This window comes from Calonectris borealis, chromosome 5 (assembly GCF_964195595.1).
Source record: "Calonectris borealis chromosome 5, bCalBor7.hap1.2, whole genome shotgun sequence".
Lineage (NCBI taxonomy): Eukaryota > Metazoa > Chordata > Aves > Procellariiformes > Procellariidae > Calonectris > Calonectris borealis.
In genome coordinates this window covers 33730914-33757000 of record NC_134316.1, presented here as the reverse complement: position 1 = coordinate 33757000, position 26087 = coordinate 33730914, and the positions used below count along the sequence as shown (strand labels likewise).

General features: G+C 40.0%; 1 protein-coding gene across 1 annotated transcript; it reads left to right on the top strand.

Annotated features, from left to right (window-relative positions):
- The first annotated feature begins 9670 nt into the window (after positions 1–9670).
- On the top strand, positions 9671–15122 carry ACTC1 (actin alpha cardiac muscle 1). Its single transcript, XM_075152517.1, has 7 exons — positions 9671–9709; positions 10361–10509; positions 11629–11953; positions 12585–12746; positions 12860–13051; positions 14266–14447; positions 14799–15122. The coding sequence occupies exons 2-7, from the start codon at positions 10381–10383 to the stop codon at positions 14940–14942; spliced, it is 1134 nt and encodes a 377-aa protein (XP_075008618.1). The 5' UTR covers positions 9671–9709; positions 10361–10380; the 3' UTR covers positions 14943–15122.
- Positions 15123–26087: the final 10965 nt, after the last annotated feature.

Genomic DNA, 26087 nt, shown 5'->3' with positions numbered 1-26087 from the left:
GGGGGGAGCCCCGGGGGAGGCCGGGCAGGGACGGTCAGGGCTGTGAGTGCCCTCAGGGCCATGGCAGATACAGTCTCCAAATGCCACATGGTTAAACAAAGTTAAATAAACATGCTGGTTTTCCCTTTACTCTGTCAGTCAGCCCAAATATAGTCTGAATCCTTATAAACCTTGGTCCTCACTGTCTCTATTGGAGGACAATGTCAATGGCAGCCCATCTGTGTGCCCCTCTTCTCTGTAGAGTATGGCTGATTCGAGACTTGGCAACCTCCCTCAGCAAGTAACTTTTCTTTTTTACTGATTTTTACTGAGTTCCTTGTCTTAGGGCCATTTTTTCTCCTTTTGAAGGGCAGTATGCTATATTTGAGTTTTTCTGCATATCAAGCTTTGTCAAATGTCTGTCCAATACCTTGGACTATCCAAGACATTTTGCACTGGGAAACAATTGCTCATCATGAGAGTCATTCCTCTGAGGGCAACCACGTGGCCTGGTAGTTTTGATACTGTTTTGCAAAGTAGGAAAAATGTCTAGATTTTCTTTGTTGGGACTGCCTTTGGTTGTGTTTTGTGTATTTTTTAGAAGATATTTTATGGGAAAATAATTGCTTTATGAACCATCAAATTGACCTTTTTTTTTTTCCAAACATCTACTATGCTTAAGGCAATAGACTAAAACTGTATTTTCAGCAACATTTTCCCCAGCTGACTCAAATGATGAACTTTTGCCAATGAGATTTTACTGATGCCATCTGGTATTTCCTCTGGTCTTGAATCACTGAGATTTTAGGTAGATTACCTGTTCCTTAAATATGCATTTAACCTTCCAATTTTAACCCTCTTTTTCAGAAGTTTTCCAGGTTTTTTCCACCTGCGATGGATCATTGTTCCCAAGTTCAGGACAGATTCTGTCTGCCCATTCTTTACAGGAAGAATGACAATAAACAGAAATTTTAGCTATGCCTTAGAGATATTTTAAATGGAAGAGCACATTGCTGCTGCCCACAACTCTTTATTTATCTGCAGAACATGTTGAACAACTTTATACGAAATGCTAATTTAAATTTTACTTTTAAACACCTTTGTATGAAGCATAAATAATTACTAAGGTGGCTGAGCCAATAATGGGTCTTCCTATGTTAAGGCTGACAGTAACTAGACTAAAGTATTCCAATACATTGGAAATCAAGCATTCTGTTCTACAGGTAACTCAGAAATGCCCCTACGACATTTTTCTGTTATATTAATGAATGTTAAGTGAAGTCTGAAATGCAGTGATTATTTACAGAATATGCACAGAAGAGACAGTACAAACTTCTTACTAAAGCCTTGATAAAAGCCTTAGTCTTGTCTAAAACAGAGCCTTTTTACAAGAAAAAGGAGGCAGATCCTGGTTTATTTTTTCTGTAGATAGGACTTTGGATAAATAAGTGACAAAATAAGCTACTGGTAGAAAACATTCCCCACTGTCATTCTAGAATACTATTTAGAAAACAAACTCTAGAAGTAATCCCTTTTAGTCCCCTGAAATTTCTTCCATCACCAAGCATTCTAGATTGGCTCAAAATGTGGTTTTGCTATTTTCATTTCAGTTGAGCTCTGTTTCTTCATTGTGGTATTTTTTTACCTGGTATATATGTAATAGGAGTAGCTTAGTAAATGCTCTCTGAGATCTGAAAAATCTGTCAGTACTGTTATCATGTTACACATATATTTTATTGTTAAAATGAAAAACGTCACTCTGGTATGGATTCTTTCGAATTGCACTGAACATCTTATGGGAGTGCTGGATTGAAATGAAGACTACATTACTGAAGATAACTCATTGTAGGATATTGATTTAGGAAATATTTGGATATTCTTTATAAAACACACTATGCAATTAACTATTCATAAAAGCTAGTGAAAAACGTACCTAGGCCATACCTGCACAAAAAAATGTACTCATATTATGAATGCACCATGAAAGTAGAATTTATGGTCCAGTGGCTGAAAATCCAGAAAATTTAACCCATATTACGTATCTATTGTCTTTACTGGAAAGTCTAGATTTTTGAATGATGCTTTATGTCTCTCTCTGCTCAATTCCAACTGGACATAAGGAGAAACGAATGGCAAAAAGTGGATAAAATTTGCATTTGCAACATGATATATAGTTAAGAGTATATCAACTTACACTTGTAGTATGTTTTTTATATTACATAGTCTCTTTATAAGACAGCTTTATGGAAGCTTCTGCAATCTTCTAGCTAATTGCTTAATTGTTAGTTGCTAAATTGTCAAGGGATTCTAAAGGTCAGGAAGATTCCAGAGAAACTTTATTTTGATTATCAAAGTTTCAGCTTCGATTAATAAACTGTTAAGTTTGAGGTAATCTTTCCATCTTTTGAAAAAGGTGAGATAAAAATATTTTTCTACCTCTTGGCTAAGAGGTAAAAATCTTGAAAAGACTCAGAAACAAAATTTGGGGAAAAAAAATGTTTCTGTTAATCAAAATATTTTGTTCATAATTCAGACAGTGCTTTTCTGCAAAATACATCTGTAGGTTTGTGGATTTTTTTTAACCTATAAAAAACTGAAATGAGCTGACCTGAGAGCATTTGAAAAATGGAGTACAAAACTTCTGGAGTAAAATGTATTTTGAAGAATCTCTGTTTTTTAGCAAGAGAAATAATTTTGTCAGAAAGTTCTGAACCAGTCTCAGCATCCTCCAGTTCTGCTCTTGCATTCACTTACTGCAATCTTTTCTCCATATATCATGGTCCAGCTACATCCTTTGTTAATAACTGAGATGCTTTTATCTAAATCATCTTACAACTTTGCAAAATTGTAGGTTGGAATCATCACATTTTTATGAGAGTCATCAAATATCTGTGTGTTCCTAATAGCAGCAGTAGAATCCATCAGTCTTATCAAATGATATTTCTTGGGAAAGAGATATCTATCAATTGTGGCAAACCGAACTGCTCCTGCGTACACCACAGATTCAGAGAGCCTTATGTACTCATATTTGAGAACAATGGCGCGCTTCTTATTCAACAGCTGGAATTGGTCTTCAGAAGTAGGATTCAATTCTTACATAAACTGCTAATTTCCAGTGTGACTTCAGTCAAGTCACTTCATCCTGCTGAACCTTAGCTTCTCATCTGTAAAGAAATACTTCCTTCTCTCCTTAGTCTACACTAAGAAATGTAGGTCTTCCCGCTTTAACACGCAGTACAGAGAATGCATGTAGAGACGTTAACAGAAAAGCCAGCATTCAGTGGTTTCCTGTATTAAAAGTTAATTCCTTAGCTAGAATGCAATTAGAATAGACTGCTTCATTGTTGCTTTTCTTGTAATTATGAGACATCTGTCTCTGATTCCGAAAAATAAAAGGCAGCCGAGAAACAATCTGGAAACTCACACAGTGCTTTGCAGCAGCTGGTAGAGTCAGGTTCCTTTTGTTTCGCATTATTGAACCCTACTCATTGCAATGGACTTCAAATCTGCTCATGCAGATTGGTGAGACCTAAGTAATATGGTGGGTCATAAATAAGAAGACCGGCCTTGTGATATGCCAGTAAAGACAAGATAACATATTGGATTTCACCTTCCCACAACTGTATGCTAGCTGGGGAAGAAAATGGGTGTTTCTTGTGTCCTTGGAAAACTTTTCCTTGCAAATTGAATCCTCTTTTCTCTTATTTTCACAGGCTCGGTGTCTGCTCATTTTGCATATAGGTGGCTGCACACAACAATCTATAAATACTGGAGAATATAGAGCTGGAGAACTTACGGATAAGTAGTGAGGAAAACAAAGATGGAAATGACAATAGAAGGAAGGTGAGGATAGTGGGAAAGTGATTAAAAAAAAAAAAGTAAGGGAACTTGATGAAGGGATGTTAGAAGCAGTGAAGAAGGGAAAAGATCAATTCCTAGTATGAAACATTCTGAACAGTTCTTAGAAACTAGCTTTGACATGAATTACCATAGGTGCTTGTGCCTCAGAGACCTTGCAGAAGGATTTACAGTTGAGAACTAGACTAAATTGAAAGGTTACAGCTGTGTGCTAGAAACACCACCATTGGTAGTAGATTTGCATCTGCTCACAGCACTGGTCTGGTAGCAGTTGTGATGCTAAATTTGAAAAGCAATACATAGATAGGCTATGAAGTCCTGATCACTTTCTATAGAACATGACAGGTGCAGAATCTATGGGAAAGAAACAAGAGCACAGTGAGGTTGGAGGAGACTGAAGGTGGAGTGAGACATAAATCAGGGTGAGGAAGTGCCTATGGCTGCCTATTTCTGAGTCTATGTCTTGCTTTCTCTCTCTCTCTCTCTCACTGTTCTCCTTTGTCATGTTAAAGTGTCTAGGTATTAAACTACTTAATTTATATACTAATGAAACATCTGCTAAGGTCCCATGTAATTTCATTACACTTCCTGTGTGACCATTCTGCAAATCTGAGCTTTTTACAGTCACATATAGGAAGGAAATATAATTTAAATAAAAATAATCACAAATTTCATTTAACTGGGCAGAATTTAGCCTTAAGAATTGGTGGATTTTGGAAATATTCCTAATACAAGATATTGTCAAACCATCTTTGGTACATCTAGCAATTACCCATTGCCTTTGGAATTGTTATTCTGGTACTAGCAGCCAGAGGCTCATCAAGTATCAAATGATGATTGTGTGATACTGAACAAACATACACAAAGGTTTTTTCATGTTCCATCTGTTCTAGTGTTTAGGTCAGATGTGTTTTCTACCTGGAAAAAAACCCAACAGTTGAAATGAGACTTAGAAACACTGTTAGAAATACTGCCCATCAGCTTTCCAATGTAGGGCAGGTATCTCTCAGAGACACTGCACAGGACTGGCAACCGAGGTAGATGCTGGCAACAGCTGAAGTGTCCAGGACATATTTCTGTCCTCTTTAACTACTCCATGTCCCTCAGTGCATAAGACAGCCTGAGAAGCCTAAATTGTAGCAGTTTCCCTGGGCTGCATTTTATTTCGGAGCAGCCTGCAGTCTTCACGGTATGAAGTGCTGGGGTCCTACCCTGCCATGCTCTGGCTTGCGAGAGAAGCACAGCACTTCTGGAAGCAAGACATCCCTCCTGTGCAGGCACAGCGCTTTTAGGATCTCCCAGCACTCTCTGAGCCCTCTTTCTGCTGTGAAGGGGGTGTAACGGGAGTGAGAATCCCAGCCTTTCTTTGTAAGTGACATGTGGCAAATAATGATTCTGGAGGGTCAGAGACTCAGAATTCCTTTCACTGCCACTCACCTCCACGTACGTTGCCCGTGCCCAATTCTCTCAGCTTCATAACAAGATGTTTTAGCTGCATCTCTAACTCCCAGTGCCCACCTCATTATTCTGTCATTTCAGCACACACGTAAGATGTTTTAGGTTAATTATAGATGTGCAGCAGTACATGAGTGAATGAGAGAAAGAGACGCGGAGAGATGATAACAGCCTGCAACTATGTGAAGGGTTTAAATGCTGAGAAGACAGAGAATGTATTAAGTATGAAACATGGGCTATTACGAGGGTGAATGAGACATAACTAAGAAAGGAAAATATCTGATTAATTTTGAAGTTTGCCTGACAGTGTGATTATTAAACTGGGAGACTCTAGCAGAACAGGAGAAAAATTTCTCACTTGGAAGGTTCAAAACCTGATTGCAAAAGTGTAATAGAGCTTTTCATAGGGAACAACTTCAAGTTGGTGGTAACTGCAGAATTGTCTTTTCTGGCTTCTCTTTTTATGTCTGCATACACACAGAGACAGATTCATAACTACACAGACGTAGATAACCACGTATGACTCCTTTGTGACAGTGATTCATTCATGACAGTGATATTCATCATATAATGTATGTTTGGCATTCTCATCTCATCAGGACGCCTGCCCATCAATAAGACTCTGCTGCGATGCTTCTTGTATTTCTAAAGCACATATAGCTCCAAACAGCTGTCATGGGACAAAAGAAAACCTGTCAGAGTGGCATTTGTTTCTTATTCTTGAAAAAATAAAATTTCTTCCAAAGATTACACTGGCCTGAGGCTTAAGAGGGCTAACATTTGGCTCTGTGCTAGGACAGATTTTGTATGTCATCATCCATTGGATTTAGAAATAGCAGATTTTAAGTGGAAGTCATCTGCTCTAAGACCTGCTAGGTCAGGGTAGACTGTACATGCAATGCTTTGGTGTATTATGAAAAGTTTATTGGTTTTGTTGGAACATGTACAGATAATAAAATAATAATCTGAAAGACTGAAAAAAAGTACAGAGAGGGCTTGATCCTACATATTTTCAATTTCTGAATGCAATGTTAACTCCTGTAAATAATCTGAAGTCTGTGGCAATAAATGTTCTATGCTGTAAAGTTTTTGAAGAATCAAGGCTTTATTTTTAAGCTAAATGTTTTTTTCATTCAAAAGCTGAATAGCAGTTGTGAAGATTTCTGCTTGCATAAGATCATAAGATTGCAGTGTGATTTTTTTATTCACATTTTTACCATGCAGAGGTAAGAACTCATGTTCTGATTTTAGCTGCAGTCATAACAGTGTCTTGTTCGTTGAATAATATATCCAGTTTTGCCCATGTGTGTGTGTCAAATATATATATTATTTTGCTACCCAATTAATATTGTGTACACATTGAGGCTTCATGCTCCTCTCTGTTCAGGCTGTTTTAGAGTACATGCAGATCATGTCCACTGCAGATCTGTCTGCTCTCCCCGTACCCCATCCTGCCAGTGTTTCTTTTGTCTCTGGGGTCACTCCCAATAGCTAAGTCATGAGAAATGTACGCAGTGTGTGGCGATCCTGGTCAGTCAGACGCCAGAGTATTTTTCCTCTAGATGACATTGCATAACACACTTCAGTAGGTTTTTACTTCTTTGTTTGCTTGTTTGGTTTATTTGAGGCCGTAATACCACTTCATTGCAGAAAAGAGAATGATTTTGGCCAAAGGAATAAGTTTAGCTGGGTACTATTCAAATGGCTACAAGGAAGCAGATGTGATTTTGGATTTACGTACATTTTCATTTGACCTTGCAATATACGGGAGTGGGGGATTGATGAGCTCTCAAGTGCATCAGGATCCTAGATGTGAGTCCTGCTGGATTAGAAATTTAAAACTTGAGGAAAGGGTAGAGAAAGCCAATATTTAGTTGTAAAGGAAACAAGAGAATACAGACTGTTTTGTGTAGATTTTGCAGCGAGAGCTGGCTCTGTCTCAGTTTCAGCAGAGTCTCTCTCTCTAGCCAAAGGGAATGTAGGATGTGACAGGGAGGGTCTGATTGGGGAGGAATTCAATGCAGCTATCAGCAGCGCGCTTCTATGTAAATACTGTAACACCTCTGAACCGAGGAACAGCTGAGATAACACTGCAAACTAATCTCTAGGGCCAGAGAAGCTGGCCGATCCCTCACATTATATGGTTTCTGTAGAAAAGATGTGCTAGGGAAAAAAAGAAGCAGATTTAAATTATACATGGCAACTTACCATGCAGTAAAATATGCTCACTTTTTAAAATTGAAAGCGGCATATGGTATTTTTTCTTTGAAATGGTACCCTGTGCAAGGGTGTATATGCCTATACTTCCTTGCATATATATGAATTCTTATATAAATAGGCAACGCTATCACCAAAATATTTTCAGCTCTCTCGGTTACCTGTGCCTAATTGATTTAGAGAAATATTTACTCACTTGGGTCCTTATCCCACCATTGTGGATTTTGGTTGATTTTTCATCAATACCAGGAAAAAGTTTGTCCAGAGCAGAGGCACTGAAGCATGGTCTTTCCCTGCTTTGACCTTTTGAGGTCACTGTATTTCACAGTCCTACACCTTCCTTTCTTAGATAGCTAAGAAAAAAAAGTAATATATACATATGTATATATACATAGATACATACATGCATATATAATATATATGTGCATATATGTGCATTATATATACACATATATGAAATGTACATACACACACCTTTATACACAAATAGTGTCTCACCTGAAACAAGTTGTCTCTTCTCAAGGCATTTAAAGAAAAGCAGGAGCTATCAGTGGCCAAGAAGTTTGTTGCTACATCCGCTTCAGAGCTGTGCTCATAATTGGGCACAACCCCAAGACAAACTGGGGTTGGGGTGGAGCTAACCACCTCATTAATTGTGCTAGAAACGAGGAAACTGATTCCACTATCTCAGATTTCAGAAGAAATTAAAGTCTAAGCGTCTCTGACGCCCCCTTTGGATACAGTTTAGAAATGAGTAGCTGGCGATTTCCAATTCTCGCACCCTTTGTCAGAGCCAAACCACAGTGCAAAGATCGCTCTTAGCCAACATCCCCCAAAGCCCCCAAACTGCAGGCTGGGTTGTATTCACAAGCTCTTTCCTTCCACCTCATTTAAGATGTATATAACCATGTGATGGCTGTCAGCCCTTGTGTGGCATCTAATAAACTGGACCTGTGTTTAAGCAGTTGATCCAGTTTACTGAGTGTTCCCCTCTTGACCTTTACATCCCACCCTTCTCTTCTGTCCCAAACCTCAATTCTTTTTTCCCCCATTGTGTCTGACACAGGCAGACATTGGGCAGTTTATAAGCTGAGCTCTTGAAGGACACTGTACTCTGCGTTGTAATGCAGTTCCTCTGGGACACACGGTGACAATCTCTGCCTTCACATACCAGGCCAAACCCACTCAAGGGATGCCTCTCCAGTCTTTCTATTTTTAACTAAAAAAAAAAATAAATCCTGAAGATACATGGATTTTCTAGGTTCCACCACTGGAACAAATTATCAATGTGGATGTTTCAACAACTGAGCAGGAAAACAACTGTCACATTACATCAATGCCATAGCTGTTTGTTGTCCAAGCTATTCCCATCTCTCATCCTGCGCCCTATACATATCACTATGCGTTACTGATCCAGTGTGCATTAAAAGAGCAAAAATGGGAAGTTTAAGTATATGCATGTTAATGTAAATGAGCAGATCCCATTTTGTGCTATAGATGTCAGCCAAAAGCAGAGAGAAGCACAATTTTTGCTGCATGTGCTCATCAAAGTTTAAAAGAAATTGCGTGTGCACTGCTCCTTCCTAAGGCAACGCAGGCAGCAGATGCTGCCTCCATCAGTGGAGGAGCCTCGGTTGCCGGCACCAAAGTAACCTCATGTGCTGCCGTCGACTAAACAGGAGCTCGATTGGCTTTTTTCAGTGGAAAAACGAAGAGCCGGGGGAGAAAACACCCGTGCAGCTTGCCCCGCTCCCTCCGCCAAGCCCGAGCATCTCGAGCTGCCGGGTCCACCGGGGCCGGCACCCGGCGGGTGTTGGCTCGGTGACAGCCGAGCCGGGCTCCGGGCGCGCCCCGGGGAGGTGGCCGGGGAGCCACCTTTCCACCCGCTCCCTGGAAGCGCTGGCCCCCGAGGGGCTGCGCGGGGCTCCCTATTTGGCCATGCGGCGGGCCGGGGGCGCGCTGCCCCGCGCCTGCCTTACATGGGCCGGGCGGCCGGGCCGCGCCGGGGCTGGCCGGGCTCCATTCATGGCTGCGCGGCCGCTCAATGGCGCGGAGCCGACCAAATAAGGAGAAGGTGGCTGCCCCGTCCCGCGGCGGCCCTGGCCGACGCTGCCCCTCGGGGGGGTATAAATTGGGGCGTCTCCGCCGAGCCGGCACCCAGGCTCTCCTCCGCAGCCCCCCCGCCGCCGGTGCTGGTCTGGTGAGTAGCGCGGCAGCGCCCGCAGCCCCGCGGGGCCGGCTCGGGGCGGGCAGGGAGGGACGGGACGGGACGGGACGGGACGGGACGGGATGGATGGATGGATGGATGGCTGGATGGATGGCTGGGAGGCACCGGCGGGCGGCGGTGCAGGTGCAGCCGCTGCTCTGCTTGCGCACCTCCGGCTTGGCGTTACTTCTGCCGCGCACAGCGCCCCGGCCCCCGCCGCCCCCCGCGCAGCGCCAGCCGCCGCGGCCCGACGGGGCGCGAGGCCCTGCCGCCGGTGAAGCGCTCCGGGCAGCGCCGATCTCTCCGGTTTCAAACGCTTTCCCTCCCGTTTCAATCCGCGGCCTGGGGGTACCGCTAACGAGCGTCCTTGCAAGCTGGGGCGCCTTTTGAAGCGCGGAGAAGAAAGCGGCTGACGGATCCTGTTTAAAGCCCTGCCCACGAGCGTGGCTGAGCCACCGAGCATCCTCCCGGGACGAGTCAAATTTCCCGCTCCCGCCGACAGCTGCCGGTGTGCCGCCGCCGCCCGCGCCCTGCGGGATGGCGGGCGGGAGGGCGCGGAGGGGCGGCCCGGGGGGCTCGGCGGGGCCCGGCGGCAGCGCCGCGCTGTCCGCGGGGGTCTGGACGCGCCGCCGCGCTGTTTTTCAGGTCCGTGCCTCCCTCCGAAGATGTGTGACGACGAGGAGACCACCGCACTGGTGTGCGACAACGGCTCGGGGCTGGTCAAGGCGGGCTTTGCCGGAGACGATGCCCCCAGGGCCGTTTTCCCGTCCATCGTCGGCCGCCCGAGGCACCAGGTAAATACGGGGGACAGGACCGGGGCAGGACCGAGCCTCCCCCCTCTCTCCAGAAGTCGCCTCCATTCGCCCCTTCCCTACGTAGTTCTTCTGTCTTGCCCCAAATACCCTGCCCTTCCTTCTGCTCACTTCTTGCCGTGGTGCTAGTGGCAAGACTTTCCAGTTCTCTCCAGTGCTTCCCTCAGCTCCCCTGTTTGGCTGTCCCTTACCTCCTTTCTATCGCTGTCTCCCTTTCCCCCAGCTATTTCTAATTCACCAACTTTCCTCTTGACTCTCTCCCTGTTCTCTCTCCTAATGAGCCCAAGCCCAGCCTCCTACAAAGCTGCTGCCCACTCCATCCCCTCGGCCAGACCTGCTGCTGGTGCTAGTTCAAAGGCATCTCCATTGGCTGAATTTCGCACGATGCAGTTTGCTTAAGGCCCTTCCCACCCATCCTGTCCAATGTCCAATGTTTCACATACCAAACACCTTCTTTCAATTTCCTTTACTACTTCTGTCTGTCTCTGATCTTACCTTCTCACCACTCTCTAAGCCTCCTTTTCTCTGTTCCTGTTTCATTCTCCTCTTTTGTCACAGTCAAATCAGCATATAGAAAATACAGTGCTTTTTCTCCTACAATTTCCTTGGTAAAAAGCTTGTAATGCTTTTTTTTTTTAAACTAAAACATTTGCAATTTATATTTTGTTATAGTGAATAAATTACCGCTGAGACTCCATAGTAATATGGAGTATTTTCCTTCACTAGAAGGCTCATTTCACTCTGTATCTTCTTGTTTATAAGCTCTCTTTGTATGTCTCTCTGTATCTTTTCCTGCTTATGATATTGTGCTGAGTTTATTTTCAGTCAAACTCTTGGACCAGAAAGAAGTAATTGAAAATAAGAGGTGCATTAAAAAAGGGGAAAAAATCCTTTCATCTGATTAAAGAAAAAAGGATTTTATGAGAAAACTTCGAATTCTGTTGACTTAATATTTTAATAATGCTAATTTCTTTTCCTAAACAACCTTTTAGTGGTATGACTGCTTGTACCTTCCTTGAAAATAGCATAGTTGTCTGTGATGTTTGGGCTCTGTGATGTTGTCTTCCTCAAATAATGCTTTTCTGTATTTTCTTCTCTTAGGGTGTTATGGTTGGTATGGGTCAAAAAGATTCCTATGTGGGTGACGAAGCTCAGAGCAAAAGAGGTATCCTTACTTTGAAATATCCCATTGAACATGGCATCATCACCAACTGGGATGATATGGAAAAGATCTGGCACCACACTTTCTACAATGAACTCCGTGTGGCCCCTGAGGAACACCCTACCTTGCTCACAGAAGCTCCCTTGAACCCTAAAGCTAATCGTGAAAAGATGACCCAGATAATGTTTGAGACCTTCAATGTACCTGCTATGTATGTGGCGATCCAGGCTGTCCTGTCCCTGTATGCCTCTGGTCGTACAACAGGTAAAATAAAAAAATAAACACTTTAGATTTTTCCTGTCAGGAACCCTCCTTCCTTCTCACTCCAAATAGGGAAAAACCCCATAACTCATTCAAATTTACAGAAAACTAGGTATTTTTAGTTTATAGCGACTGATGATACCAGTAGCAGGAAAGCCAGGACAAAATAGTCTGTGGACAGAACAATGTGGACCTGTCTGCATTGCTTTCAGAGAGGGACTGTGGAACTGACTCCCTGCCGCTTGTCGTGATGCAAACGAGGAGACATTCCTGTGCAGATACTGCAGTTACACAAGTATTACACCAGTTTAAGGGTTTAAACCGGCCTGAAAGATGTCCATTATTGGACCAAGACAATCACTATTGCCAATGTGCTTACATTGTAGTAGCAGTGGCAGGCTGTTCATATGGACTAACTTAAAATGTACGGGACAACTGTTTTATGGGAAAATTCACACTAAACAGGAAGCAAAGGCAGAAGGAATGGGCAAGATCTTTATGGCTAAAATAGAAGGATGCTACTTCATAGTGCCTGAAAAATCCTGTATTTTGTTGTTTGTTGCTGCTTACTGTGCCTAAGGGCTCTAAGCATTTGCTAGGTGATTCCAGCTGCTCTCTGACATTTCTCTCCCAGGTATTGTTCTTGACTCTGGCGATGGCGTCACCCACAATGTACCTATTTATGAAGGTTATGCTCTGCCTCATGCTATTATGCGCCTGGATCTGGCTGGCAGGGATCTGACTGACTACCTCATGAAGATCCTCACGGAGCGTGGCTATTCCTTTGTGACAACAGGTCAGTCCTTCAGCTTTGCTGTCTTGTGAAAATCCTCACGTCTCTCTTGGTCCATCTTCTTCCTCTAGTATTTTGCTTCTCCAAATCTTGATTTGATTCCCATATATCTGCAGCTGAACGTGAGATTGTTCGTGATATCAAAGAGAAATTGTGCTATGTTGCACTGGACTTTGAGAACGAAATGGCTACTGCTGCCTCTTCCTCCTCTCTGGAAAAGAGCTATGAATTGCCTGATGGTCAAGTGATCACAATCGGTAACGAACGTTTCCGCTGCCCTGAAACCTTATTCCAGCCATCCTTTATTGGTAAGTGTTCCCAGGAAATTCTCCTTTCTGTAGGAGGTATGAGTGAATCAGAAGATCTAGAAGGTGTCCCACTCCTCTTCCTGCTTATCTAAATTTGGCAGGAAATCAAACATAAATAAATAATGAGTTAGATCCTCTGGTCCCTGTAAGTTGTACTTGATGTGAGCTCAACTGGTAATTAGCTGAGCTCTGGGCTCTTGTTGCAAGTTTTAGATCAGGTTTTAGGGTCACAATTTTTTAGTGATAAAATGTACAGTTAGAATATCATCATTAGGGAGTTGGACTCGATGACCCTTATGGGTCCCTTCCAACTCGAGATATTCTATGGTTCTGTGTCACTGATGGCAAGAATAGCTTTCAGTGCTGTATTTGTAAGGCTTACACTTAATACAGTATCTGACTCCATGAAGAAGTAAAGTGTCTGGGAGGGGAAAAAAATGGAACGAAGGTGTGTGTATATTTATACACACTGTAATTAAACATTGCCATGGTCAAGATGGTAAGCTTTGCTGTTTGTGAGTGCAGCTGACGGATATAGCAAATGCTTATACTCTAACTCCTGAGTAATAAATGCAGTTGTTCATCAGCTGACATCTTACTGTGGATCTAGTGTCAGCCCTTTCAGGAAGCACCTGTTAATATTAATAAATTGGAATGCAACCTACATGCAAACACTTGCTTCTGCTTTCTTTTTCCTTACCACCGAGTACTAATATCTTGGTCCACATCTTGGTTATGTCTTGCCTTGATGTTTATAAATGGTATAGACTGTGTTTTGAGTAGGCTGAAAAAGAAATGAAGTTACTATTGTCTTCTTTAGTTCTAATTCAGCTGCTTTCATTGTCTTTATTGTTGTCTATGTTCAGTTAATGTTTTTTGTGAGACTGATGTAATCTGATACTCATGTTTTCTGTTGCATATACTAAATGAGTTTACCTTGTGTGTCTGCTTCTTCTTTTACTGTATATTTTGAGTATCTTTCCTTTGCACATGCTTTATGATTCTTACCCTTTCTAACAAATAATTTTTGTTTTCTTAGCTAGGTCAGTAATTCTATTTGTTTATGTTTTTCTATAACATTCAATAATCAGTAAGTAATTTTACAACAAAAATGTCTTAGAAGTTCACATTAATGATGAGGAGAAATGCCAAGAGTTCTTTTCACGAAGACTTCTTGTATAATTTACTGATCTACTGTCTTATTTCTTCTCAAGGTATGGAATCTGCTGGTATTCATGAAACTACCTACAACAGTATCATGAAGTGTGATATTGATATTCGTAAGGACCTGTATGCCAACAACGTCCTCTCAGGTGGAACGACAATGTACCCTGGCATTGCTGATCGCATGCAGAAAGAAATCACTGCACTTGCTCCTAGCACTATGAAGATCAAGGTGAGGAATTTGACTCTGTACTATAAAATGTGGGTAAGGATGGGGAAAATGTTCACATCATTAAATTGAGATATAAGAACAACTCAAAAGTGAGATCAACAGCTGATGGACAAATGAGAAGAAATTCCATGTAATCATCATAATTACATTGATTAGAAGCAAGTGTTAGAGAAGAGGAAAATATGGTTATAGATTTTCTTAAGGAATATTACATGTATTGTAGCAGCTACTGAAGATCAATACTGTTATTATAGAAAAGTTCTTTACTTACTTTGTTACATTGGTGGTGTGGATTGGTTGTTCAGAAATGTAACTGTTAAATGAGGATTTTGTTGCTTTTCTTTATCCTAGATCATTGCCCCACCTGAGCGCAAGTACTCTGTCTGGATTGGTGGCTCCATTCTAGCATCTCTGTCCACCTTCCAGCAAATGTGGATCAGTAAACAGGAGTATGATGAAGCTGGTCCATCCATTGTCCACCGCAAGTGCTTCTAAGCACTTTTTCCCTCAATTTACTTCCCACTCAGGATGACGACAATATGCTTCTTGGAGTCTTCTGGCAACCCTTCCTGAACTCTTCAGTCATTGTACAGTTTGTTTACACACCCGTGCAATTTATTTGTGCTTCTAATATTTATTGCTTTATAAATAAACAAGATCTGGGACTTGCAACCTACAAGTGATTGTCTTTTGTTTTATTATAAGTATTCTTTGGTTAAAAAAAAGAGACTAAACACTCTGGGATTTGGAAACTCCCATCAAACCTATCAATGCCTTCACTGCATGCATGTCCTTCTAAGTGATGTAGGTGTGTTAGGTCATGGTTTTCTATTAGTAAGAATTTATACTTCATAGTTTTAATTTTGAAACTTGAAACAAAAGAAGCATCATATATCAAGGCTTTCAAAGAAATAGCCTTGAGGGTAGACCCAGTAAGTGGAACAAGTGGAAGGAAACCTCTCATAGTCACTCACTAGGTTTGGAAATGTTTCTTTTGTTGCATTTATTATAACCCAAGTATTTTAATATTAATTTATTGAAAATCAAAGCTTCTGTAAAAGAATTATGTTAATACATTTAGAATGTGATTTATAACGAATTAGCTCAATCCTAAAGAGTCATACAATTGTTTTCTGTGGGCTATAAATACTTATGACAAAACATTAATTCAAACTGACAGTTTACTCATCTTCCCCCATCACTTCAAAGCCAGAGATAAAGAAGTGAAGCCTTTATTGTACTAATGCACAAGAATAAATCTTTTGCTATATAAACATACAATTGTTATAATCACTATTATTTTCACATCATGATACATATGTCTTAGGCAATTCTTGCTATTCTTTGTTGCTATTTGACCTAGATACTACAATCATAAATTGCCTACTTTCTGTGGGCTTTTGTGTTCCTCACCATGACTTTTTATAACTGTGCTCTTCAATTTTTTATAAAAAAGTAATATCTAAAAGGTGAAGTACAGAATGACCTGGGACATTTTCATTAAAATAATGGAACCAGTCAGTGTCACAGTTTGAACTAGGTACAGACTGGAGTTCACCTAACCTTGGTTTAGAAAAATCAAGCATTTATCAAGCTGTGCATGTGGTTTGTTAGGAGAGTGCTCAGCTGAGAACCATTACAGGTGTTTGAAAAGATTAGATCTCATGCTAATTTTATACTCAAATGTTAATTAAAAAAACCCAGTGTCCTGGTTTCGGCTGGGATAGAGTTAATTTGTTTCCTAGTAGTTGGTATAGTACTGTTTTGGATTTAGTATGAGAAGAATGTTGATAACACGCTGATGTTTTAGTTGTTGTTAGGTAGTGTTTACGCTAATCAAGGATTTTTCAGCTTCCCATGCTCTGCCAGGTGCACAAGAAGCTGGGAGGGAGCATAGTCAGGACAGCTGACCCAACTGGCCAATGGGGTATTCCATACCATATGATGTCATGCTCAGTATATAAAGCTGGGGGAAGAAGAAGGAAGGGGGATGTTTGGAGTGATGGTGTTTGTCTTTCCAACTCACTGTTATGTGTGATGGAGCCCTGCTCTCCTGGAGATGGCTGAACACCTGCCTGCCGATGGGAAGTAGGGAATGAATTCCTTGTTTTGCTTTGCTTGTGTGCACGGCTTTTGCTTTACCTGTTAAACTGTCTTTATCTCAACCCATGAGTTTTCTCACTTTTGCCCTTCTGATTCTCTCCCCCATCCCATTGTGGGAGGAGTGAACGAGCGGCTGTGTGGTGCTTAGTTGCTGGCTGGGGTAAAACCACAACACCCAGATAATAATAATAGGCAGTTTACACAGTTGCAGGGGAACTTTTTCTGTTTCTCCCACCTCTTATTTTCTAGAAAGGCAATAAACTGGCCGTTAGATGTGATCTGCAGTTAAGCAGAACTGATTATACTCTTTGAATATATGAAGATGTATTTAGTATCTGTCTTCAATTTTCTTATCATTAGAAGACATTTTACTGAGCTGCCATTTTAATTGCCTACCATCAGCTTGCAATTGAAATATTCAAATATTTCTAGATATTTTTGCTTTTGGACAGAGAAGGTGGATGGAGTTGTTAAATATAAATAAAGTTTAAACATAAGTATGAAATTTTAAACCTTTTTTACAATTTAAATTTGTTTAAATATTTTAAACAAACATAAAATGAAACATAAATACGAAATACTTATCCTCACACTGCACACAGTATTACCGAAATGCTTCTACAAATAGACTTTTTCACAATACAATACAAATTAACCACTGAATCTGTCAGTGAAGCCAATAGCTTTCACAGTTTTTAAGAAGGTTTCCAGAGTAGGGAATAACTCTGAAGTTCACACCATGGAGAAATTTTGTATGTTTTGAAAACATGGGAACTCTTCCAGATTTCTGACCAACACAAATGTAATTATTCAAACTTAATTGACATTTGCCAGTGACGTTTTTTTGTTCAGAACTATTGTACTTTTCTTGCTTGTAATTTGAAAGATTTGGCTGTTCAGAAAGGTCATCTCAGGTATTAGTGTGAATGAATAGGGTGATACTGGACATAAATTGCAACTAATTGGAGCTTAAAATGTTAAGCAAGTATGCAAAGGGCCAGTGGATGCCTGACTGACTGGCTTTGATTGATAGGTCAGGAATGGCAGACGTACAGCTGGCACCACATTCATGGCTGTGATCAGGAGTTCACCCTTCAGCACGTGGGCATGAAGAAGGAACTGAAGGAAGCCACTGATTGCGTGACTGATGGAAAATTTCCTTCCATTGATGTTTTAGGATTTGTAATTCAGACTTTATGGAAATGGATATGAGCAGCAAGGATTGTGCAAAATAGTGACATGCTTGCATATATGTAGGATACGGCTAAAAAGTAGCAATGCCTTAGCCTTTTTCTCTTCTTACAGCGTGTTTCTAGATGTATTCAGTTTTAATGCAATAATCCCATATTTTGCATTGAGAAATATGTATTCACACTCAGTGCAGTGAAAACTTTAATAATGGGATGGGAATTATGATACCTATTTATGAAGCAAAACTAGATCTTTCAAACATGGATAATGCAACTGATCAATTTGATTGAGAGGAATTTGAGGGTTAAGTCACATAAACTAGGTTTCAAAACACCAGTAAGAGATGCCACTGTCAAAGCTTACCCTCCATTTACATTTTACAACAAGCCTTAATTACAGTGGTATACATTTTGTATGGCAAATGAAGACGGTGGAATGGGATGCAGAAATTAACTGGAGAGCACCTATATGATAACTAGCAAAACTATTGCAGATACTTCCTTGAAAAAGGCAAATTAAAAACCAGCTGTACCAAACCCTGCTGTGATCATCAATCTTCACCTCGGAAACACCTCAGCTAATGAAGACATCGACATAAACTTTGAGACTAAAGGATCGCAGCTAACCTTCATTGCTCTTGATGAGATTCTCTTTGGATGGAAGAAGGAAACTTAATGTTTAGCCAAATTTATAGATTCAACACACATTTTGAAAAGCAGTGCGGATACATGGCAGAACGTCCGTCTGCCACACCAAAGCGTGTCCAGCTATCTGACTTTGCAGCTCCTTGTTGCTCTATATGTAAAATGGTGTGGAAGTCATTCTGTGGAAGTCAGTCTGATGTGATTTTTAAGCTACATAAAGAGGCTTTATTCAGTAATAAGGGCTAAAAAGGGCTAAGAACTACTAACACACATCAGTAAGAGCTGGGACAAAATCTTATGGCCTGTTGTGGCAGCCAGAACAACACAGCCCTGTACTTCTGGTTTTGACTGGGTTTTGCCACTGTCGCCTGACCCACAGATCTCACAGAAAACTTTCCTTGTAGACTAAGGAGAGTGTTGGCACTTAAGGAGTATTGAGGGATAGGATTACGATCAGAACAGAAAGGTTGTAACATCTCTATGAAGTATGTGCTAAGAATCTGAAAATCCTGTGATTCTGCTTTAAAAGATGGATTTTTTTGACAGGAAATAAGGAGATGTTTCAAAAGTCACTTGCTAGTGCTTCAAGGATCTTTCAAAAAAATTGGTAGGCCAGTCATTATAAATTTGACAGAGTTGTCTACTTTGCACTAATCTTCTCTAAAAAGGCTGTTTTAGCGAAAGCTTTAAAAAAGTCAGCCTGAAGCAAAGCACTAATATGAAAATTTTTAGCTTGAATAATAGAATTCTATAGAGTGATAATTTTTTTAGTGTAGAATAAGAGGGTTTTATACTTAAAAAGATTAGGTGACTCTAAATACATGTGACAGTCAGATTAATGTACAATAATAACACAACAATAGAAAAAAAAAATAGAGAAAAACTTCTTCTCTGCTGGTTGGATAAACTGAATACAAGGCCTAGGCAGAGATTGTTACTTTCTTCCAGTCACAGCTGAACCCAGTCTCACCCTGAAGCATTCTGTGACAGAAGCCTCTGTCATTATCAAGACACAAGAAAAAGGAAAAAAAAAATTATAAAATTGAGTGATTAGTAAATCTCACTCATTACACTTAAAGAAGCAATTCAGGCAGTTAACATACCACCAATTACCTTTGCTTAGAAATGCTAATTATTGGAAAGATTTTATTATGCTGATATATAATTAAAGGATGGATTTAATTTGTGATTAAGCTGTCCTGTGTGAATAATGTTGGGTGAATAGAATTTAGCAGACATTAGCAAAAGTTAATATACCTGGTGGTAATTCTAATAAAGAAATAATCCACAAAACACTGTGTATCTGAGGTCTACTAAATATAGGGCAGTATGCTCACTTAGAGGAGAGGAACTGTATTTTAGAAAGATTTTTTTAACCATTTTCTGTCAGGTGATATATATATGCAGGGGAAAAAGTGGATGTGGAATAGCATAAAGCTTTATTGACATAGATTTACGTAACATGTGAATGATATAGTAAGTCTGGGAAGGTACCCAATAAAATCCAGGTAGCGAGGCAGTAAGAAAGAGCTTAAAGATTAGTTCTGAGTCTCTAAGTCCCTCCGGTTTAGATCGCCAGAAAGGGTATTGTCAATGATAACGAGGACTGCACGAGCTTTCGTTCCAAAGGGTCTCAAATGCCTTATGAGCTACATTGTGGCTTCTAGACATGCTTTTGCAAAAAGGTGGTGCTCAAAGGGAAATGGAGGAGCTCCTGGGTGTTAGAGGGGGCCTGCAGCTCCAGCTCTTCTAGAGAGAGTGGAAGTAGGCGGCTGTAGCAGCAGAGCAACCCCTGCCACGTGTTCCTCCCTCTCCCCCAGCTCTCTGCAGCTGGCCGCGTCTGCCTCAGCTGAGATGAGAAAGAAAGAAGGTGAAAAACTTAGTTCATTTCGTTCTGGAGAGGAAGAAGTCTAGGAGGCACATATTGCTGGGCCAGTCGGGGTGGGGAGATCTTCCACAGCGTCCGTAAGCACAGGGATTTTGCAGTAGCTGCTATCAGGGAAAAAAGATAAGTTTAGGAATTCAAGCCATATCCTCATATTTATGTAACAGATGTGTTTTGACACTGAATTTCATGCTAATTCTTCTTTTTCTTGTATTTTGATTATATAAATTATTTTCAGGACACAGGCTTTTGTCTTCAAAAGTTGTCTCTATTTTATCAAAAAAAAACCCCAAACCAAACCCAAACAGAGTAAGAAACATTAATCTTAAGCAAGAAAATTGTCCACCATGGATCTTTTTTTAAACTAAATATTTTTGGTTACTAAAAATGTTCTAAAGCTCGCTGTGTGTGTGTGTTTGCAATGCTCTGATTCTCTGGTAAGCCAGAGGGGGGAAGAATTCCTGCAGAAATAGAAATCTCAGCAGATTTTAAAGACAAACCGCTGAACAAGTCATAAGAAAAAAGCACTTCACTCTTTACTTCTTTAGCATGAATTATGTCTTGAATTTAGCACTTAAACTGGGAGATCCTTCTTTGTCAAGGAACACCACCTACAAGAAAACATGTTTTCCACCAGTTAAATCAAGGCCATTTCTGTGGCTGTAACTTTGCTTCAGGTAAAAGTTTGAAGGGAATCATCTCCTACTCAGTCTTCTATTACAGGCTAAATAGAAAACACCTTTCTTGTGCTAAATTTCTGACATCATTGTCTGATGTATTAGTTTGACAATTTGAGTAACTGATTATCGAAATTATTATCATTAACCAATTGAGTTACTAATTCAGCATTTGTTGTGAATTCAACTTTATTACCATACTCTTTCGTTCATAATTAAAACACTGAACTCATAGCAGACAACTTGTTTGTATATGTGGAAATGTGAGTTGTGAAAAATAAAATCTGTGGTTTTATTCTTACAAATGTTTAATGATTTCTTTGATCCATATTTAAAAAGCCATACATATATTTGCAGAAATAAATATATAGTAAGTATTTAATGTATATTATGGCTTACTAAATGTCACAATCCATTACAAGATACTACAAAATGCTCAGATATGGTTTTAAATTGTAATGTAGTGTATTGTAAAAACCAAAACCTTTAATATGTGACAAAACCTTTAATATGTGATGAACAGGTTTACAAAAATGGTCTTAGGCCTTACTAGTCTTACTAGTGGGGAAATGATTTTAGATTTATTTTTAACTGAATTGGAGCTCTCTTGTGCAGTTCAGCTCTGTATGGCAACCAGACAAACTGCAGTAATGCAGTAGCTTTTGATCTTTTGCCCATATATTCTGGCAGCTAAATCGAATGGACTGAAAGAGACTTATGTGGAACTGGTATCTTCACTGTACATAGGAAAATGAGTGATTATGTTGTTGCTGGCGATAGTCAATCTTGCATTTGGTTCTGGGTTTTCCAAGGTGTTTGCTGTAATGAGAGATATATATATATATTTATAGATATATTTATGCGTATACACATATATATGCATACAAATATTTTCCCTAAGTCTTCTCTTTAATTTTGCAATGGAAGAGCATCCCTGACGTGGTAACAAGTTTCAGAGACCACGTCTGTATGACATAGCATACGAGTACCACCCTCTAGAATATTAGCATAGTTGAAGTTGGAAAGACAAATATTTCATGTCAGAAACATCACAGAGATATTTAACTAAGACGAAACTGGGGATGTTTTGTAGCCTGGTTCCTAAGACAGAAGTTAATTCCTGATTTAGTTTTCTGCTCAAGGGAAAACCTTAGAAATTTGGAATTTTGAGAAAAGATCAGAACTGAAGTGTTTTCAGTGATAAAGTGGAATACTCTTTCCTTCTTACAACCTACAGTCAAAGTGCCACAGAGTTATGTTCTTCAGACATAGCCCGAATACATCACATACTATTGAAAGTGTAAAAGTTGCCCAAAGTCATGTAGAGAATAAGTTTGCAATGTCTGGTGTCACATTCTGTATTTTAATGCCTGCAGCAATAGTTTTGTAGACTTTTCCTTTCTGATCAAACATTACGCCAGCTGTTACCATCAACTGGGTGGACAAATTTGTTTCTGCCCTTTCATTTCAACTGAGACTATGAATTCTGCCCATTGTACTGGCACCTAACAGAAACAGGAAACTACCTTCTGACTTTATTTTTGTAAATAAACAGCATATGAAACTATCAGGAGTAGTATCCTGCAGGCTCTTCCTTCTGCCAAAAGACATACAAAGGGTTCCTTTGCTCATTTTGCCCATATATATTATACAAAGCAAATATATTGCCATTTAAAATGCTAAAGAGGCTATTTCTTTTATAAGTAATAATACAGACATGGTGATTGTGCAATCTCCAAATAGGGTCGTGTGGTGACAGAGAGATGGTGGGTGCTATTAAAAGCTTGACATTTATCACTCACAGTGGTTAAATTTATCATGGTATTTGTGGCATTTGCCAATCTAAGTATAGGGAATGCCACAAATACCACAGAACAGATAAATACTGCTGTGCAAAAACCAGCAAACTGCTGCTGGTGATGCTTTGCTAAATCTATAGAGCTCTATGTTCTGGAAATGCATTGCAGGTGCTATTGGCCAGGATCTTCTCAGTTTGGAAAAGGAAAAAAGTTTGTTATGCTTTTGTTTTCCTTTATCTTGCCTATTTAGACGAAAAGTTCTTCTGTATAGGAAATATTTCTGTGTCTGTCTGTAGCCTCCAGAGCAATGGAGACCCTATCAGACTTTGAGTGTCCTAAAGCTAATAAAACCAGATCATGGCATATCATTCACACAGACAAAATGGAGTCTGTCCAGTACATGAAAGTTAGGAAGTGTTCCACTGGAAAATACTCCATGTATCTTGTGACAAACAACTCACTGTGCAAATCTTGTGGAAAAAAATGGCTTTTCAAGCAGAAAGTTGTTCTCTAGGACATAATTTAAGAGCTCTAGAGCTCTGTTTAAATCCTGAAGGACAGAATGGACATAATCAATCACATTGTACACTTACTCTAAGACACACAGAAAAATCATCGTTTTCTTTGCAATAACTGCAGAAAAGGCATTAAGATAAAAAAGTGCATAATGGAACTATTTTTTCTTCACCTAATAGAACAACTTTAATGGTAGTAGAGGACATAAAGGCTTTGCCATTGTCTTGCAGTGTTGGGTTTTTGGAGTCTAGGCACCCAATTCCCATTTGTACCTTGGAAAAATATTGTTTCTTGACTTCTCTTCTCCAGGTTCACAGGGTGAACATGAAATGGACAGCTGCTCTCAAGTCTTACCTTCAGGTGCAGATCTGTCCCTGCTTGACTGGAGGAGGTGCTGTGGTGCTAAAGCACCAATTCTCATAGCTATTAAGTTGTGTAAAGGATATTTTGCTACAGCTTAAGAATGTGGCCATAGTTGTGACCAAGTTCTTCATCTTTGGTGACGAGTTGCGCTTGATCCCTTAACGGGATTCTACCCTTATATGACAGACCTAAGCCTAGAGTTAGATAATTTCCCTGCCATGGAGCTGTTGAGACTGGCTATTTGATTATCTCTGGAGTTTTTTAATGCATCTGATTACAGCAGATGGCAGTGAAGAATATAACAAAATTCCTGGGCTATCGACCAAACCTGTGTGTTACAAGTCAGTCCTGCTGCCAGTCCTTGACCTGAACTCTTCACATTCATTTGGCATGCATTCTCTCCCAAAGCCCCTGCTCTTTCCACAGACACAATTTGCCTGGTGAAAGCAATGTAGGGAAGTATGCTAGGGAAAGAGGGTACTGTATCCAACTTCAGTCATTTCTATAATAACTTAAAATTTACCCAAATCATAGGTAAGTTGACCTCTTCAAAAATTTCTTGAAGATGGAACGTATTTTGCTTCAATGAGTATTATTTTGGAAGACTAGAACTTCAGATATAATTAAATGTAGAACAAAAATTCTGCACTATATTCTTAGGGCCATAAAAAAAATTAAGGGCCAAATTCTCAGCTCAGATAAATCAGAATATTGTTCTTGTTTTGAAGCCAGTGATACTGGTACGACTGTCTGAAGTAGGTGAGGGTATGGCTGTTTTCCTAAATAGCTTTTTTTTCTTCCCATGCTCTAAATCTCCCATGCATGCTTCTAATTAACCATTGAATATAGTGGCTGAAAAGACTCAAGTGGAGACATTTTAAGTTTGTCTTTGTGAAAGGGCATTTAGTATGGATTTTTAAAATTGTGTGTCTTGGGCTAGATTCTAGCGCAACTTGCTGCAGGCGCTGAGTTAACTTAAATGTTGGTGTGTGCAAGTTTTGAATTGTTTATTACGCCCACCAAAATGCTGCAGTTTTTATGTCTTAAAAGCAGCTGTATATCTCTGAATGTACCTTTTGACTTCTGAGAAGATGACTTTCGTAATAAATATCAAACGTAAGAAACACTTCGTGTTCCCTTAGGTAAGAATGCAATGCTACTCAGTCACAGAAGACCACTTAGACTTTGAGTGATGTACTACTTTAACTTTGCCTTTTCTATGTGTATTGTGATTTGGTTTTCCTATTTACACATTAACTCAATTAAAAATAAAAATATTTTAACAAGTTATTCATAGCCATTGTAGCAGTGTGCTTGATTTGTTCCAGAGCCAGCTGTGATAGGTCATACCCTCTCTGCAGGACAGCCATCACTGCCCTGTGATGCAAGTATATTGGCCCTTCCTAGTTCTGGAAAGATTGTTTTTCCCTGCTGCTAGAGAAAAAACCAATTAAATATCTTTTATTTAATTTTTTTGATATATTCATTTGATATATATCTCTGACCAACCCTCCCAGTGAAAAGAAAGGATAGCTCTTATTTATTGTGTCAAAAACAATGTCTTGCTTTACACTGTACTTTCTTTTTCCAAAGTCATCTTAAAAACTGAAGAAAACCACATTATTAGGAAGGGCTAATCACAAGAGGAGAGACCTTATAAAAGGGGAAACGCGGTCCCTGTTCTCTGCTTGAAGATGTTTCTATCATCATGGCACAGGTAGGAAGCTTGCCACGCAATTTAATTTAGCTTGTTGGCCGCATTGTCTTTCACAGGGAAACGTGCTGCATTAGGTGTATTTTCCATTCAACAGGAACTCTGCCTGCATGGTATGTATGACTCATCCACCTCTCTAGTTGGTGTTCTTTGGATTAATTGATCTATCTTCGAGCTCATGTTTTCTCTCATGCCTTGTTGGTCTCTGTGGCAGTCATATTTGGATCTCACGCATTCATTTTTCCTGTACGTACCACCTTCAAGCCCAAGAAACAGTTTGCGCTGACATTGCAGGTAGCATGACACTGGACTTTGATAACTATTTGGTGTAATTAAACTAAATACACTTCACATTTATTAAAGCCCTGTGGGGACTTGGCTGTCATTTCTTTTCTCTCCCCCACTGCACTAGCTTTCCTGTAAGCCTTTTTTTTTTATAATTCAATTTCTGTCCCAAAGCAGAACCTTCACTCCGAGGAAATATGTGAAATAATGAAATGTATCAAACAACACTAATGAAACAAATCAGATCAATAATTTATCCATGTCTTTTTGACATATTACTTATTGACATATTTTTTAAACAGGTCAAGTCTTAAGTGCTTATCAGCAAATATTTCAAGTCACTTGCCTGTTTCTTGTCCACTGAAACTATAGGATGGATATACTTATACGGTGCAATCAGGAATGGAAATCTACTGATTTCTGTTTCTCAATATCAGAAGAGGTCTGGTTTTGAGAAAACACT